The sequence below is a fragment of the Trachypithecus francoisi genome, unplaced genomic scaffold (assembly GCF_009764315.1).
Source record: "Trachypithecus francoisi isolate TF-2019V2 unplaced genomic scaffold, Tfra_2.0 Lachesis_group10, whole genome shotgun sequence".
NCBI lineage: Eukaryota > Metazoa > Chordata > Mammalia > Primates > Cercopithecidae > Trachypithecus > Trachypithecus francoisi.
In genome coordinates this window covers 32,095,266-32,112,142 of record NW_022681455.1, presented here as the reverse complement: position 1 = coordinate 32,112,142, position 16,877 = coordinate 32,095,266, and the positions used below count along the sequence as shown (strand labels likewise).

At 55.5% G+C, this 16,877-nt stretch overlaps 1 protein-coding gene across 1 annotated transcript in view; it reads left to right on the top strand.

The window, feature by feature from the left end:
• Positions 1-16,877, top strand: part of TNXB (tenascin XB) — a 57,713-nt gene that overhangs the window by 7,271 nt on the left and 33,565 nt on the right. Inside the window, 8 exon segments of the mRNA XM_033216696.1 lie at positions 1,538-1,694; positions 1,871-2,134; positions 4,807-5,175; positions 6,226-6,522; positions 8,599-8,688; positions 8,691-8,879; positions 9,244-9,549; positions 11,542-11,874. Coding sequence (XP_033072587.1) covers positions 1,538-1,694; positions 1,871-2,134; positions 4,807-5,175; positions 6,226-6,522; positions 8,599-8,688; positions 8,691-8,879; positions 9,244-9,549; positions 11,542-11,874 — 2,005 coding nt within the window.

The following is a 16,877-nucleotide window of genomic DNA, read 5'->3' as shown; positions in this document are numbered from 1 at the left end:
ATCCAAGGTGTGTGTGTTGCAGCGGCAGGGATGGGGTGGGTGTGGATAAAGAGAAAGAGACACACACACAGAGAGAAAATGAACAAATAAATTCTGGGAACGGTATGGATTTCATGGGTCTTGAGTTGAGGCCAACCCAAGGCTTCCTAGGCCGGGGTATTCTAGGGCAGGATGAATAGGAGAGGGCTGGAGGTCCTGTGTGCCCAGGAAACCTTTTCAGCCCAGAAAACTGACAAAGTTTTACTTCATCCTCAACCCAGAAATCTCTACGTGGCCTTCTCATCTGGTTTTATACTTTGGTATTTACTGTGTTGATTTCCCCACAGCTCTCTTGGTTTAGGAGAGTACCTTTTGAAATTTCCAATCCTACTTGGCTGAATGGAGGTGTCCCCATCACAGCCAACATAGCTAGGCAGAACAGAGCGTCCTTAGCGGCTGTCCTAGCTGGACAGCACGGCGAAATGTGGGGCTGTTAGAATGCTCACAGATGTCCAGTTCCTCCTGTTTCCCCAGTGGTGGGCACTCCAGGAGACCCTGCCTGGAGCAGGGTCCAGTAGATTTCCTTTGGGGCCACCACACATAATCATAATTCCTTAAATGTACCGTTGTAGGAGCGTTGTCTTCTCACAAGCATTTCCTAAGCATAGAGATTGTTTTAGTATCTCATATAGTCAAGATGTGGCCATACGTTTAGCTACTAGAGTCTGAGCTACCTGAGGACAGGGACCATATATTTTATTTTTGTGTCTCCAATGCCCAGCATGATGCCAGGTACAAAAACTACCATCAGGAAACATATTTGTGGAACTTTGAGCAGGTGGGTCTTGTTTTGAGGAGCCTACAACCCGGGTGAAGAGACAAGAAAAGTCCCTCAAGGGAAAGGTGGTGATGCGAGTCCCACTCCTATTACACAGCCATGAGCAGGCGTCTGCCGGCAGGTTCGGGAGGCTGAGGCAGCCCCCTTAAGGAGAAAGTGCAGCTTGAAGGGGCATCCTTGATCGACTTCATTTGTTCTGACAGGACCGAGCTTAGGAGAAGCCTCCTCACGCCCAGGTAGTCAGAGTTGCCAGGGCAAAGCCAGAGGGAGAGTCCTGGTGCATGTTGGGTGGAATTCTGGCAGATGAACACGTGGTACCCATGAAAGGGGACTCTGGCAGATGAGCAGGGGGTGCCTATGAGAGGGGTCTCTGGGATCACACTGCCAGGGCCTAAATCCTTGCCGTTTTCTTGGTGTTGGTGACCTTGGCAAGATACTTGTCCTTCTGTGTCTCAGTTTCCTCATCTGTAAAATGGGACTAATAGGACCTGTTTTGTAGGGCTGTCGTGAGAATTAAGTGAGTTCATGTACGTACATCACCTAGAACAGTGGCTCACAAGGAGTTAGCGCACTCAGCATGTTTGCTCCCCAGCTTGTACAGGGTCAAGTTCCACACAGTCCCATGTTGATACTGAGAATTGGAGAAAGAAGAGATAAGGGGGATTGAGCAGCAGAGGCCAGAGTGCCAGCCCCTGAGCCACCTGGTGCTGTCTCTCACAGACAGAGGGGGCGAGCCCCCCATTCACAGCACGGGTTCCAAGCTCTGCCTCAGCCTATGACCAGAGAGGACTGGCCCCTGGACAGGAGTACCAGGTCACCGTCCGAGCCCTTCGAGGGACCAGCTGGGGCCCTCCTGCCTCCAAGACCATCACCACCAGTGAGCGCTGGGGCTGTGGGGAGGGGTTTCCGGAGTAGAGATCTTGACTGGAGAGGGAATCTGCCCCCGGGAGGGCAGAGGTAAGGGACTGGATGGGGGCTAGGCTCTTGGAAGGAAAGATGATGACTGAAGAACCAGACACCCGCCTGACCCCTCCTTCTCTTTAACCTGGCTAGTGATCGATGGGCCCCAGGACCTCCGAGTGGTGGCTGTGACGCCGACAACACTGGAGCTTGGCTGGCTGCGTCCCCAGGCCGAGGTAGACCGATTTGTGGTGTCCTACGTCAGTGCCGGCAACCAGAGGGTGCGGCTGGAAGTGCCCCCTGAAGCAGATGGGACGCTGCTGACTGACCTGATGCCAGGCGTGGAATATGTGGTGACTGTCACAGCGGAGCGGGGCCGGGCAGTCAGCTACCCAGCTTCCGTCAGGGCCAACACAGGTATGGCTGGCCAGAGGTTAGGGAAGGGCCCTGGTTTCCCAGCCTTGGATCCTCCTCCTCAGGAGCCCAGGCTCAGGGCTCACAGGCTCCTCTGAATGCATCTGACAGGTGTGTGGCAGTCTGGAGGCACCTGCTGGGGGCCTTGCTGTGTCCTGAGGCTACTGGGGAGACAGAGCCCCAGTAGCCTGGAGATGCCTGGAGTCCTGTAAGAAGGCTGCAGGTTAGCCTATGAAAGGAACCGCCCCAGGGAGAGAAGTGAATAGGAGATGCTGGCTGATCCAGTCAGTTAAGGGAGGTTCTTATTTAAATTTAGTTACAGGGACAGGCCTTTTGCTGATAGATCTTGTGGGACGGGAATTAGGCAGATTAGAGATCATCAGTCCTGTTGACTTTAGGATTGGAATTGCTGGGAGGTGGGTCTCACAGCAGTGATTTTCCACTAAACCTCGAGGTTTCTTAACAGACACCTGGATATTTTTCTTTTCCTGTGACAGGGGGACACCCACCTCGCTGTAGCTCACGTTCTCCTCCCGACTCCCCTTTTTCTCCTTCAGCTACAGGGCCCCACCCACGGGCTTCTCTCTTCTTTCTAGGGCACCAACAGTGGTGGGCTTGGAGGGGAATGGGGGGGCTCCGGGACACTGACCGATTTCCCTCCGTTCTCTTTCCAGGTGGGGCTGGGGCACAGGGAAGAGGCTTCTGGCTCTGGTGGGAGGGATCGAGGGAGGGGCTGCCGGGGAGGAGTGCCGGAGGGAGCTGCCACTGACCTGTTCTCCTCCCCTTTTTCGCCCCTGGCAGCACCAGGCCACTACAGTTACCCGGAGGTGCGCCCCCCAGCCCCGCCCCCCAAGCCCCGGCCCCAGCCAGCCCCAGCCCCGCGGCCCCCACGGCCCCCTCGGCCCTCGAGGCCCGCAGAGGAAGGGGAGGAGGAGTCCCCGCCCAGGTCAAGCCTGTCCCAGCCCCCACGGCGGCCTTGGGGCAACCTGACGGCCGAGCTGAGCCGTTTCCGCGGCACGGTGCAGGACCTGGAGCGCCACCTGCGGGTTCACGGCTACCCACTGCGGGCCAACCAGACTTACACGTCGGTGGCGCGCCACATCCATGAATACTTGCAGCGGCGTCTGTTGGCCGCCTCCCCCGCCGGCTCCCCAGCACCCCTGACCCGCCACCCCCGCCCCACCGCCAGCCCTGACCCCGGCACCAGGAAACGGGACTCCAACCAGGGAATCTACGGCCTCTCGCCTGAAGGCGTCGACCGGGTGGCTGCGCCCCGCCACCCCAAGCCAGAGGTGCTGGGCAGTTCCGCCGATGGCGCGCTTCTCGTGTCTCTCGACGGGCTCCGCGGCCAGTTCGAGCGCGTGGTGCTGCGCTGGCGGCCTCAACCGCCTGCAGAGGGCCCCGGCGGTGAGCTGACCGTGCCGGGCACCACGCGCACCGTCAGCCTGCCCGACCTCAGGCCCGGCACCACCTACCACGTGGAGGTCCACGGGGTGCGGGCGGGGCAGACCTCCAAGTCCTACGCCTTCATCACCACCACAGGTAGCGTGGGCTGGGGCCACGGGACACCCATGCCTTGTCCAGCCTCACCTGCCGTTGGAGCCTGCATTCATGAGTTCCTCCTGCTGCCACTGGCACCCTTCTACCTTCAGACCCTACCTGGCCGAGGCTCCAGGGGGCCCCAGGACAAAGCACAAGTCCAGTGTCCCTAGAAGACGTCCCCACCCCCAGGGTCCTGGCATCCATCCTGTGGATGCCTAAGGTCAAGGCAGCCCCTTCTTTGGGGTTCCCGGGACACTTCCAGAATTGCTATTTTAGGCAATAGAGGGGGATGTGGTTGGGGTGCCTGCAAAGATTCACTGGAGCAGTTTGAGTGGGCTGAGAATTGAAAACAGTGATTCCCGTTCTGACTCACTGTGGTGAGAGTGGCTCAAGACTGTGGTCAGTGGTTACTGTTTTCCACAACTGGGCCTTGACCTTGAAGGGAAACATCAGAACTGCGTGGGGGTGGCCTGGGTGCCATCAGGCAGCAACTGTATGTCGGGGAGGTGAAACCACTGCTTTTTGATCTGGCTTTTCAGACCCTCTGGCTCACTTTATGCTGATCTCTCCCACAGGAACGATGTCTGGGCTTGGGGAAAGGGCACCCTGTGGCTGCTGTGGGGCGGGTGGTGGACCTCTTCTTCCCCTATAGGGCCCAGATGCCACCTGACCTGGATGTCCACCCCCACGCCCTCTTTCTCTTCCCACTGCCCACTCTCCTCTTGCATCCTCCCTCTCTAACACCACTGTCTTTCTTCCAGGCTTCTCACTGCAGCACTAATGGAAGCCACCTGACCACCACCCAGTGGGGGGGGATGTATGTGGGGAGGGACATGGAAGTCTCCGGGGGCTGGAGGTCATGGAAGCCTTGTGGGGTGAGGGATAGCAGGCTTTATTTTATTTATCACCTGCCTGAAGCGCAGGCCCATCTGCTCAGGAATGTGGTAGATGGGGGTGTTTGGAGGACTGGCTGACCTTTGGGAGGAGGGAGTGGCCCAGGTGATGGAACCAGAAGTAGAAGAGGGTAGGGCCCCAAGGCTCTTAAAGGCTGGAGGGCAGAACCTGGGGACTGGGGATCCCTTTCCCATTCTCATACTGGACTCTCCTCTTTTTCTCACCCTGCCCCTTCCCAGGGTCCTCACCCTCGGGCCTCTTGGGGACTACCGATGAGCCTCCTCCCTCAGGCCCCTCGACGACCCAAGGGGCCCAGGCTCCTCTCCTGCAGCAGCGCCCCCAGGAGCTGGGAGAGTTGAGGGTCCTGGGCAGAGATGAGACAGGGCGCCTCCGTGTGGTCTGGACCGCCCAGCCCGACACCTTTGCCCACTTCCAACTGCGCCTGCGGGTGCCCGAGGGGCCGGGGGCACATGAGGAAGTGCTGCCAGGGGACGTCCGCCAGGCTCTGGTGCCTCCACCCCCTCCTGGAGCCCCGTACGAGCTGTCACTTCGTGGGGTCCCTCCTGGGGGCAAGCCCTCTGACCCCGTCATCTACCAAGGCATTATGGGTACATATTTGACTCTGCTCAGATCAATATCCTGAGATTGGGGGAGGAACTGGGGCTGTTGGGACTTCAGAGGTAGGGTGGATATTGAGGGGCCAGTGAAAGGCAGGGCTGGTGTTTGGGGCTAGATAGAGGAGAAAAGGAGAGAAACGGAATTGCAGGTTCAGCAGGAAGATGGATTGAGGAGGATCTCAGAACAATGATGAGGATAGGTGGGGAGAGGGGAAAGAGGCAGAGGTAAAACGGCCAAGAGTGGGACAGAGATTCCAGGAGAGAGGCGGAAGGTCCCTGGCCCTCCATCTGCAGCTTTCCTTGCCCTTTCCCCTGCCCCTACTCTTCGGTTGCTCCTCTGCCCTTCCCTGCCCTGTAGATCTTTCAGGGTGGGCATGATAAGGCCTCTGGACACTGACTCTTAGCTCCCAACACCTCATCCCTGAGAGCCTGGTTTGAGTAGACAGCAGTCCGTGGTCCCATCAGCCAGTTTCTGCTGGGGGTGAAGGCTCCTTGGGGCAGGGGGCTCCACAGCCATCGGGACTTCAGACATGGATGAGGTTTGCAGGACCAGCAAAAGACAGGTCCTGGAGTACCTGGCTTTCACACCCCCTCTTTGTTCCTCTCTGTGGGACCAGGGTGGCTGACTCATCCCCTAGCTCCAGGTCAAGCTCAGAGAGGGTGGTAAGAAAGAAAGCACCAGGTGGTTTCAGCTCCTCCTCAGGTGGGCAGAGGAGCCTTCAGACTGCTCTGAAGCTGCAGTGGGGAGGCTTGGAACTCTCATACAGAACCCAGGGGGGACCTGAAACCCCCCAAAGATCCTGGGGTGCAGAAGGACCAAGACCCTGTGAGGAATGGATAAACTGTCACAAGGGAAGGAGCAGAGATTAAGAGGGAAATGCCTCTCTTCCAGGAGAGCTGGTCACTGAGGGGTGGGGAGATAGAGTCTTCCAGGGAGAGAGCTATCAAGGATGGAGTGAGGTGGGCAGGGGAGAGGGAAGGAGACACAGAAAAGAGAACAGTTGAGTCCACTATGCTTTGCTTTTGCCTCCCAAACTCCAGACAAGGATGAGGAGAAGCCTGGGAAGTCCTCAGGCCCACCACGCCTGGGTGAGCTGACGGTGACAGACAGGACCTCCGACTCCTTGCTTTTGCACTGGACAGTCCCCGAGGGCGAGTTTGACTCCTTCGTGATCCAGTACAAAGACAGGGACGGGCAACCCCAGGTGGTGCCCGTGGAGGGGCCCCAGCGCTCAGCCGTCATCACCTCCCTGGATCCTGGCCGCAAGTACAAATTTGTCCTGTATGGGTTCGTTGGCAAGAAGAGGCATGGTCCCCTGGTGACTGAAGCCAAGATCTGTGAGTGACAGCAGCAACACCCTGCCCTCTGTAGTGCCCTGAAGGAGGTTTTCTCAATGCTTTGGGAGCCTGCTTTGGGAGGGAGCTCCAGGAAGGCTTCCTGGAGGCAGTGGTGCATGAGCTGAATTCTGAAGGGAAAGTAGTGGTGGGGCAGGCACAGAGTTTGAGAAGCTCAGTGCAGCCTGAGGGAGTCACGATGATCGAGGTGGGGAGAGCATGGCCAGTAAGAGAATCACTGTCACAGTTTCCTCTGGCTGGAGAACAGGGCATGTGGGGGTGCCAAAGGGCCTGGTCTCAGGGCTTCCTGTGCTGTACTGAGGGGCTTGGGCCTCATTTGAAGGCCCCTAGAGGGCCTCTGAGGGTAAAGTGGGAGAGTGACGTGACTAGATATTTATCTTGCAAATAGCACGGTGGCTGCTGAGACTAGCTGGAGAAGTGAGTTAAGAGCTGGTAAGGGCTGGCAGGGTTGATCCTGCCTATAATCCCAGCACCTTGGGAGGCCAAGGCGGGAGGATCGCTTGAGGCTAGGAGTTTGAGACCAACCTGGCAACATAGTGAGAACCCCCATCTCTACTACGACAAAAGATATTAGCCAGGTGTGGTGGTGCGTGCCTGTAGTCCCAGCTCCTTGAGAGACTGAGTTGGGAGGATCGCTTGAGCCCAGGAGACCGAGGCTGCAGTGAGCCATGATTGTGCTACTGTACTCCAGCCTGGGTGCTATCCACACTCTGCACAGAGCAATACCCTGTCTCAACAACAACAACAAAAAAGAGATGATAGGTCAGTTGGGATGGTGGCAGTGGGGCTGGATGTGGGAGGCGGAAAGCAAGGTGTACCAGGCAGCCCCCAGGGTTCTGGGTGAGACAGTCCCATTGCCTGCGGCAGGGAGCAGCAGAGGTGGGGGATAAACTTAGATCAACATCTAAGGGACACTTACATAAATACCTTTTGTGCATTTATTGAGAGTCGGTTGTGATCAAGATGTTCAAAGAGGATCATCGCACTCCATAAAGCACACCTGGGAGGCATACCTACTTTATAGGTCAGGAGAATTGAGGCGCCAGAGTAGCAGTGTGGGGTTGGGGAAGAGACAGGGTCACTGGAACCCCGGGGGCCGCCTACACTCACAGCGGAGGCAGAGGAAGAAGGGCCCATAGGGTAGCTTGAGGAGTGACTTGCAGGGAGGTGCAGAACCAGGGAGGGTGCTGTCCTGGACTCCAGGAAGGAGGGCGTGGTTGGACTTGTCAGATTCCAGAACAGTGAATCAAGGGCTACGGAGTGTCCACAGGATTTAGCAATGGCAAGGCCACCACTGGCCTCCATGAGAGCTACTGCCTGGTGGAGGGGTGAAGCTGGATCGTGAGGGTGGTGGAGGTGAGGACGTGGCTACAATCGGTGTAGACATCACTTTCTGGAATCTGGGCTGGGAATGAGAGCAAAGAGGGAAGATGGAGACGGAGAGAGATGCACACAGAATGGGGGTGGGGAGGGGTGTGACAGTAGCTTGTTGAAATGCTGATGGCACAGCTGCTGGGGAGTGGAGGGTCAGTGCTGCAGGTGAGGGAGTCCATCCGTGGGTCAAAGTTCCGAAGGAGGAGGAGAGGCCTGCAGCATAGATGAGGGAGGCTGTCCCACATTAAAACACTTCAAGGATTGTGCTCTCCTCTCTCGGAGAAGAAGCCAGCTAGTAGTTAGGCTTGGAAGCAGTGGAGGTTGTACTGGGAAGATTTCCCTGGCTATGGAGATGTGAAAGGGCCTGGCTGGGCTCCCCTCTTTCTGAAGCTCCCTGCTGCTCCAGTTTGTGGTTGGAGGCTGAGCCACACTAGTCCACGCAGTGCTTCCATGCTGTTTGGAAGAAGGCACCCATTCCTTTAAGTGGACACCACTCCTCACCAGGGCACACAGCTTGGCAAGCAGAGTGCTGGCTGGATTTCAGTCCCTTTGTACTCCCTCAGCAAATGCACTTTTGTACAGTGAACAACCTGCACAGCCTCACACAGCATTCCCATGTGGGATTTGGCTTCCTCGTTCTCCTTGGACCTAAGTCCCTCCCTTCTCTCTACCCGCTCTTCCTAGTGCCTCAGAGTCCAGGGACTCCACCCCGTCTGGGAAACCTGTGGGTGACAGACCCTACCCCAGATTCACTGCACCTCTCCTGGACTGTCCCTGAGGCCAGTTCGACACCTTCATGGTCCAGTACAGGGACAGGGATGGACGGCCCCAGGTGGTACCTGTGGAAGGGCCCGAGCGTTCATTTGTTGTCTCCTCACTGGACCCTGACCACAAGTACAGATTCACTCTGTTTGGAATCGCAAACAAGAAGCGGTATGGCCCCCTCACGGCTGATGGCACCACTGGTGAGTAGCAGCCACCTCAGCCCCCATGTGACCCCTTCTCAGCCCTCTGCACACTTGCCTTCAGCCTGAAACCATCTGGGATCCCCCAGGAAGACAGCTGACTCCAGCTTCCTGGCCCCACTCCTGGGCTGAGGGGCAGCCAGACTCCCCCGCACTGCTGGGCCCCTTCCATCCCAAGCAGCAGCTCCCCGAGGCCCAGAAGGTGTGTCATACCCTGGCTGTGTCAGGCTTCCCAGAAGTTTAGCTCTCAAATTAATGGACTAGTGACCTCCCACCCCCCGTAGGTGTGACAGCCCGTCCAAACCCCAAGCCCCAGTCTCCCAGGCTGCCAGTTCAGCACCTGGCTGGATCTGCTTGTTTACAGCTCCAGAGAGGAAAGAGGAGCCCCCCCGCCCCGAGTCCCTGGAGCAGCCCCTCCTGGGGGAACTGACAGTGACCGGTGTGACCCCAGATTCTTTGCGCCTCTCATGGACGGTGGCCCAGGGCCCCTTCGACTCGTTCATGGTCCAGTACAAGGATGCACAGGGGCAGCCCCAGGCAGTGCCTGTTGCGGGGGATGAGAATGAGGTTACCGTCCCCGGCCTGGATCCCAACCGGAAGTATAAGATGAACCTCTACGGGCTTCGTGGCAGGCAGCGTGTGGGGCCCGAGTCTGTGGTGGCCAAGACTGGTGAGTCATGGCTGCCAGGCCTCCCTCCCCTGCTAGCCCCATCCTGTGAGCAGGACTTGGCTGGGGCTCCTTCCAGCCTCCCTCCACCTTCGCCTTCTCAGCTCATTTTGCCAAAGCCTCCACCCACTTCCTCCCCCACTGCTCTCCTATCCTCTGCATGCCAGGTCCCCGTTATCCAGCCTCCAGCTCCTCATCTCTTTCTCAGCCTCACTTCTTCATCTCCAAGGGCAGGTCCTATTTTCCCCCATTCCAAGCACCTGGACTCATCCTTCCACCTGGAGCTGTCCTCCCCACAGATGTCCTCACCATTCGGTCACTGTGTTCTCACCCCTCAGTTTTTACTGGGCTCCTTCATGGTCTGGTTTGGGCCATGGTCACTTCTGGGCTTCTGTCACCTGCTGCCCACACCCTCCTGCCATTTCTGCTGTATTCAGAGGTGGCAGATCCAAGTGACAAGAGCACCACATTTCTCTAGCCTTTCTCAGCATGAAGAGGACTTCTCCCAGCTCCCGACGCCTTGACTCCCAACCCGCTTGGAACAGGGCAAAGGGATTGCATTCAGCCCAGCATCCCAGCCTGTTCCTCCATGTCCCCAGTCTTTCCCTGTCTGGTGCCATTCCCCTAGCCTGTGAATTATTTGATAAGAGATAGTGTGGATAGTGGTTAGGAGCAAAGACTCCAGAGCCAACTGCCTGAGTCTCCCTACCAGCCTTGCAACTTGCTTCCTGGAGGACCTTGTGCAAATTGCTTAACCTCTCTGTGCCTCAGTTTTCCTTCCTGTCAGGTGGGGATAATGGTTACTACTGCACAGAGCTGTTGGAATGACATGAGTTAATATACATATAACACTTAGGCTAGGCATGGGGCACGGTGGCTCATGCCTGTAATCCCAGTACTTTGGGAGGCTGAGGCGGGTGGATCACAAGATCAGGAGATCGAGACCATCCTGGCTAACATGGTGAAACCCTGTCTCCACTAAAAATATAAAAAATGAGCCAAGCATGGTGGCGGGCACCTGTAGTCCCAGCTACTCAGGAGGATGAGGCAGGAGAATGGCGTGAACCCGGGAGGCGGAGCTCTCAGTGAGCCGAGATCGCACCACTGCACTCCAGCCTGGGTAACAGAGCGACTTCATCTCAAAAAACAAAAACAAAAACAAACCACCCTCACACACTTAGAATAGTGGTTGGAGCAGCAAAGCATTTTCAGAGCGAGCTGCAATTTCTCCCTGACTCTCTCACTTCCCAGTAATCTTTTTTCCTCCCCACCTCCCTCCCTTCCTCTGGGCTGTCATTCTTGCCAATTCTTTCCTCAATCTGCTATCCCAAAGTAGTCCCCCATGTAGCGGGTCACAGAAGGGCTGGCTTCCCTTGTGCCACAGTCTCCCCACGCCATGGAGCCTCAGCAGAGACCTAACTGCAGGGGGCGGGTAGGTGCCCACAAGGCTGTGATTCCAGAGCCAGCCAGGGAAGGGCACGGCCCTCCCTGGATCCCACTCACCCAGAATTTTTCTCCCACTCATGCCTGGAGCCCTGCGTTAGCAATTCATTCCTTGAGGTTAAAGGGGAGGGAGGGGCAGGGCTGCCTGGGGAGGCCACAGCAGGAGCACATTCCATGGTCAGATCCTCATATGAGGGGTGGGGCAGCCACAGTGCCCTGGGGAAGGTGCAGGTAGGAAGAGGCCTCACTGCCCTCCTCACTGTCTGAGGTCAGCACTGTCAGTGAACATGGTTTGGAAGAATCCTCAGCGGCTTCCTCTCTTCCCATCTCAGCTCCTTTCTCAGACACGAAGGGAGACCCCCTCGCCCCCACAGAACCCCTAGAGCAGGGTGGGGCAAGGGCTGTCTCAGCCCTTTCCATCTGTGAGTGACCCAATGGTGAATACAAAGGCTACAGAGCCCCTGAGCGCACAGCGTAAGGGCGCTTCCATGGCTGTCCTCTGTGGGCAGCAGCAAAGCCAGCAGCCCTTCATGCCTCTGCCTTTTCTCTCAGCTCCTCAGGAGGATGTGGACGAGACCCCCAGCCCCACAGAACTTGGCACGGAGGCCCCAGAGTCCTCTGAGGAGCCGCTCCTGGGGGAGCTGACAGTGACAGGATCCTCCCCTGACTCGCTGAGCCTCTCCTGGACCGTCCCCCAGGGCCGCTTCGACTCCTTCACTGTGCAGTACAAGGACAGGGATGGGCGGCCCCAGGCGGTGCGTGTTGGGGGCGAGGAGAGTGAGGTCACCGTGGGGGGCCTGGAGCCCGGGCACAAGTACAAGATGCACCTGTACGGCCTCCACGAGGGACAGCGCGTGGGCCCGGTATCCGCCGTGGGCGTGACAGGTGAGTGAAGGGCAGGGGCCTGCTTTGGTTCCCTCCCACTGCTGGCTCCCAGCTTCCCTATAGCCAGTTGCTCTCCTTGCTCCAGTGGAACCTTGAGGCCACCTGCCAGGGGAAGACCTGGAAAGAGTATATATCACTGGGGACTGGGGTACCACCAGCTTTCATGGCCCTGAGCAAGTTTTAAATTTTCTGCGCCCCTGTTTCCTTGTCCGTAAAATGGGGACATCTACTTCACAGAGCTATTGTGAGGGTTAAGTAAGTTAGCAGATGTAAAGCATCAAGAATGGGCCTGGCAAAAGTAAATATGCTGCCGTGTCTGCTGTGAGAATTGTTATAAATATTCTTACTCTGGGGTCTGCTTTGTCCCCTCTGGCTGGTTCAGTTACTTGATCAGAATGCACATGACTCTAAGGCCATACCACCCTGAAGATGCCCCATCATCTTCTCTGATCTCAGAAGCTAAGCAGGGTCAGGTCTGGTTAGTACTTAGATGGGAGAATGTGCATGAGACACTGGCCTCTTCATCAGTACAGCTTGAAGCAAGCTTTCTCTTCTTTCTAGTCTTTTCCGTTTTTTGTTTTTGTTTTTTGTTTTTTTTTGTTTTTTTTTTGAGACAGAGTCTCACTCTGTTGCCCAGCCTGGAATGCAGTGGCATGATCTCAGCCCACTGCAACATCTGCATCCCAGGTTCAAGCGATTCTCCTGCCTTGGCCTCCCAAGTAGCTGGGACTGCAGATGTGTGCCACCACACCTGGTTACTTTTTTGTATTTTTAGTAGAGACGGGGTTCACCATGTTGACCAAACTGGTCTTAAACTCCAGATCCTCAAGTGATCCACCCGCCTCGGCCTCCCAAAGTTCTGGTATTACAGGGGTGAGCCACCACACCTGACCACAAAGCTTTCTCTTTTCTCTCTTTTCTTTTCTTTTCTTTTCTTTTCTTTTCTTTTCTTTCTTTTCTTCTCTTTTCTTTTCTTTCTTTTCTTCTTTCCTTTTTTGAGACTGAGTCTTGCTCTGTTGCCCAGGTTGGAATGCAGTGATGCAATCTTGGCTCACTGCAACCTCTGCCTCCCAGGTTCAAGTGATTCTCCTGCCTCAGCCTCCCAAGTAGCTGGGATTACAGGCACGCACCACCATGCCTGGTTAATTTTTGTATTTTTAATAGACATGGGGTTTTACCATGTCAGCCAGGCTGGTCTCAAACTCCTGACCTCAAGTGATCCACCCGCCTTGGCCTCCCAAAGTGTTGGGATTATAGGCATGAGCCACCGTACCCAGCCACAAGTCTTTCTTTACTACTCATCCAGTGAGTGACTTTACAGCAAAGAAGAACATCCCTTCCACCCTCTCTCTCAGGCCTGGTTACAGGGCCACATCCACCGCCACACAGGCCCAGCCTGGGCACCTCCTCTCCAGGGCCAGAGCCCAAGAGGCTGAGTGGGCAGCAGTGCCTGTGGGACCCTCGGGCTGACCTGCCTGGTTTGGTCACAGTGAGGGGAATCTCTTTTTTTCCCTTTGCTCACAGAAACAAAGACACACCTTTCTCAAAAATAACTTTTACTGTAAGGGGAAAGGTTAAAAAATTAAAAGTAGAGAAATAGATAGTTTTCCAGAACGTGGTTTCTATAATTCCACCAAGCTCAGCCTCATCATGACTTGGTTGATTTCATTTCCAGAACCTTCCACCCTCAATTTATTTTCTTTGCCTCAGTCAGCCCTGAGAAGAGGGAGAGGGCAAAACCACCCTGTGAGTGACTCTCCTTGGGGCCTGAGGTTGTAGGGTGGAGGCTGGTGCCAGACCCAGACATGCTGCCAAGGCTGCTCCTGGAGTGACCCTCCCTCTGCCCTTCTGTCCCAGGGACCCACACTGGGCTCTGTGAGGCCCTGTGCCTGGTCCCTGGAGTAAGGATGGGCTCCACCAGGCACTGACTGAGGCGGTGCAGTAGAGATAAATGGAGTTTGGGAATCTGACAAACTGAGTTCCTTCCTGTCTTCCTCTGTTCTCAGCTGAGTGATTTTTTTTTTTTTTTTTTAGACAGAGTCTTGCTTTATCACCCAGGCTGGAGTGCAGTGGTGTGATCTCGGCTCACTGCAACCTCTGGTTCCCAGATTCAAGCAGTCCTCCTGCCTCAGCCCCCCAAGTAGCTGGGCTTACAGGCATGCGCCACCACACCCGGCTAATTTTTGTATTTTTAGTAGAGACAGGGTTTCACCGTGTTAGCCAGGCTGGTCTCGAACTTCTGACCTCAGGTGATCCACCCACCTCGGCCTCCCAAAGTGCTGGGATTACAGGTGTGGGGCAGCGTGCCCAGCCAGCTGTGTGATCTTGAAAACCTTACCTCCTCTCCTGGAACCTCAGCTTCCTCATATTCGGGGGGAGTAAGCACCGCCCAGCTTGTTGTCACAGTTAGAGGTGGTGATGTAACATGTCTGGCATCTTCTCAGCTCATTCGTCTTTTGCTCAGACCTTCCCGCGAGGGAATCCCTGTATACCCATGTTCTAATGCTGGATATTTTGAAACATGTATTTTACACGTCCTGGATAAAATAGATGAGGCCCTTTAGGAAAGAAATGGGCATCAATGCACATTTTCAGAGCAGCAAAGGGACGAAGCAGCTGGAGTCCGCCAAGCTGGAGGCTGTGCCTGGCAGATACACAATGTAGTTGTCAGGGGGAGAGGTGCGTGGAGCTCATTAGACACACTTCTAAATTGGAAAAGGACTGTCCCACATGCAGCATGGGGACTGCCAGAGTCATGAATCGTTATAATTGCACCTTTCCAATGAATCCAAACCACCAGCAATAAAGCTTGATGGTGAAGGACATTTTCATTCCCTCATGGAAAGAAGTGCAAAGAGGGCAAAAAGGAGCAGGGAATGGGTGCTGCGGGAGCAAGTCAGCTTAGAAGGCAAAGGAAACGAGAGAAAATGCCCAGCCTGGTACCTGTAAATAGCAGATGTTCAATACATGGTGGTCACTCTGCTCCCTCCCACCACCTCAGCTGCCTCCACACCGGCCCTCCCCTGCCTGACTCTTTTTTGTCTTCCTGAGGCCTGGTCACCACCCTGTTTTAAGCAGGTGTCACTTGCCTGGAGCCTTGTCTTGTCCTCCCAAGGAAGCCAGAGAAACAAGTTCTTAGGAGCCCCACCCATCCAGTCACCTTCTCGCCATTTTGCCTCTTGGGACCACCCTCTAGTTCACTGGCTAATGAGTGCTTCTTCATGCGGGAGTGGTGGGGATCTGCAGGTCCTGAGCCCAGACCTGCAGACCACTCACTATTTTACAGACATTTGTGGAGTGCCTACTCTGTGCCAGGCACTGGGACACAGCAGTGAATTAAGCAAAGCTCCTGCCTGAGGGGTCACATTCTAGTGGAGGGGGACAGGTAACAAATTGCACAAATATGTCAGTGGCACCGGATGTGACAGTGATCAGTGGTGGAGAAAAGCAGAACCTAGTAGGGGGACAACAAGGGCCTCGCAGAGAGGGCAGTGTCTGAGGAAAGCCCTGAAGGAGATGAGAGAACGGCCACCTAGGTATTTGGGGAAAGAGTGTCCCAGACAGAAGGAAGAACAAATGCAGAGACTGGGAGGCGGAAAGCAGCCCCAGATGTCTGCAGACAGTGAGGAATGCAGTGTGTTTTGGGGTGGAGTTGGAGGAGGGCAGGCAATAGGGAATGATCTAAGAGATGAATACGGGACCTTAGAGGCCACTGCAGGACTTGGATTTCACCCTGAGTGAGGTAGAAGCCACTGCGGGAACCAGCTCTGGCTAATGTGTTAACAGGATTCTTCTGGCTGCAGACCCAACAGACCAAAGAGGGGTGAGGGCAGAAGGTGGTGACCTGGGAGAACGTTGTGATAATCCAGGAGGAGACGGTGATGCTTGGAGGTGGCAAGGAGGGGTCAGATTCTGAAGGTAGTGACAACAGGACGTACCCACAGGGCGGATGTGGAGTGTAAGAGAGGATTCGGGGATGACTCCGGGGGTTTTGATCTGAGCAGCTGGAAGAGTGAAGCTGTAATCTTGGCTGGGTGTGGAGGCTCACGCCTGTAATCTCAGCACTTTGGGAGGCTGAGGCGGGCGGATCATCTGAGGTCGGGAGTTCGAGACCAACCTGACTAACATGGAGAAACCCCCATCTCTACCGAAAATACAAAACTAGCCAGACATGGTGGCACATGCCTGTAATCCCAGCTACTCGGGAGGCTGAGGCAGGAGAATCGCTTGAATCCGGGAGGCAGAGGTTGCGGTGACCTACGAGCATGCCATTGCACTCCAGCCTGAGCAACAAGAGCGAAACTCTGTCTCAAAAAAAAAAAAAAAAAAAAAAAGTTGTAATCTTACTGAGGTGGGGAGGCTGTGGCTGGAGCAGGTGTCGGGAAGCTTGGAGGCTCAGTTTTGCACTTGTTGAGTTTGACACACAAGTAGGCCTCCAAGGAAGACACTGCACAAACACTAGTCTGGGATTCAGGGGAGGTCTGGACAGAGGGTATAAATCTGGAGTCACTGGCATATAGATGGAATTTCAGCACTTTCCCAGGGTGTCAATGACAGCTGACACTCTTCTCCCCCAACAAGTGTAGCCTCAGACACCAGGCAGGGACCTAGTGAAGGATTGTTGGCCAGACAGATGTTCAGATCAATGCACTTTTACATCAAAACCATCTTGCAGTTTCCACAAATGCAACAGACATCACTGGGTGTGGTGGCTCACACCTGTAATCCCAGCACTTTGGTGGCTGAGGCAGGTGGATCACCTGAGGTCAGGAGTTTGAGACCAGCCTGGCCAACATGGCAAAACCCTGTCTCCACTAAAAATACACACACACACACACACACAAAATTAACCAGGCATGGTGGCGCACACCTGTAGTCCCACCTACTTTGGAGGCTGAGGCAGGAGGATCTCTTGAACTGGGGAGGCAGAGGCTGCAGTGAGCCGAGGTCATCCACTGCTCTGGGTGACAGTGAGACTCCATCTCAAAAAAATAATAAAAATA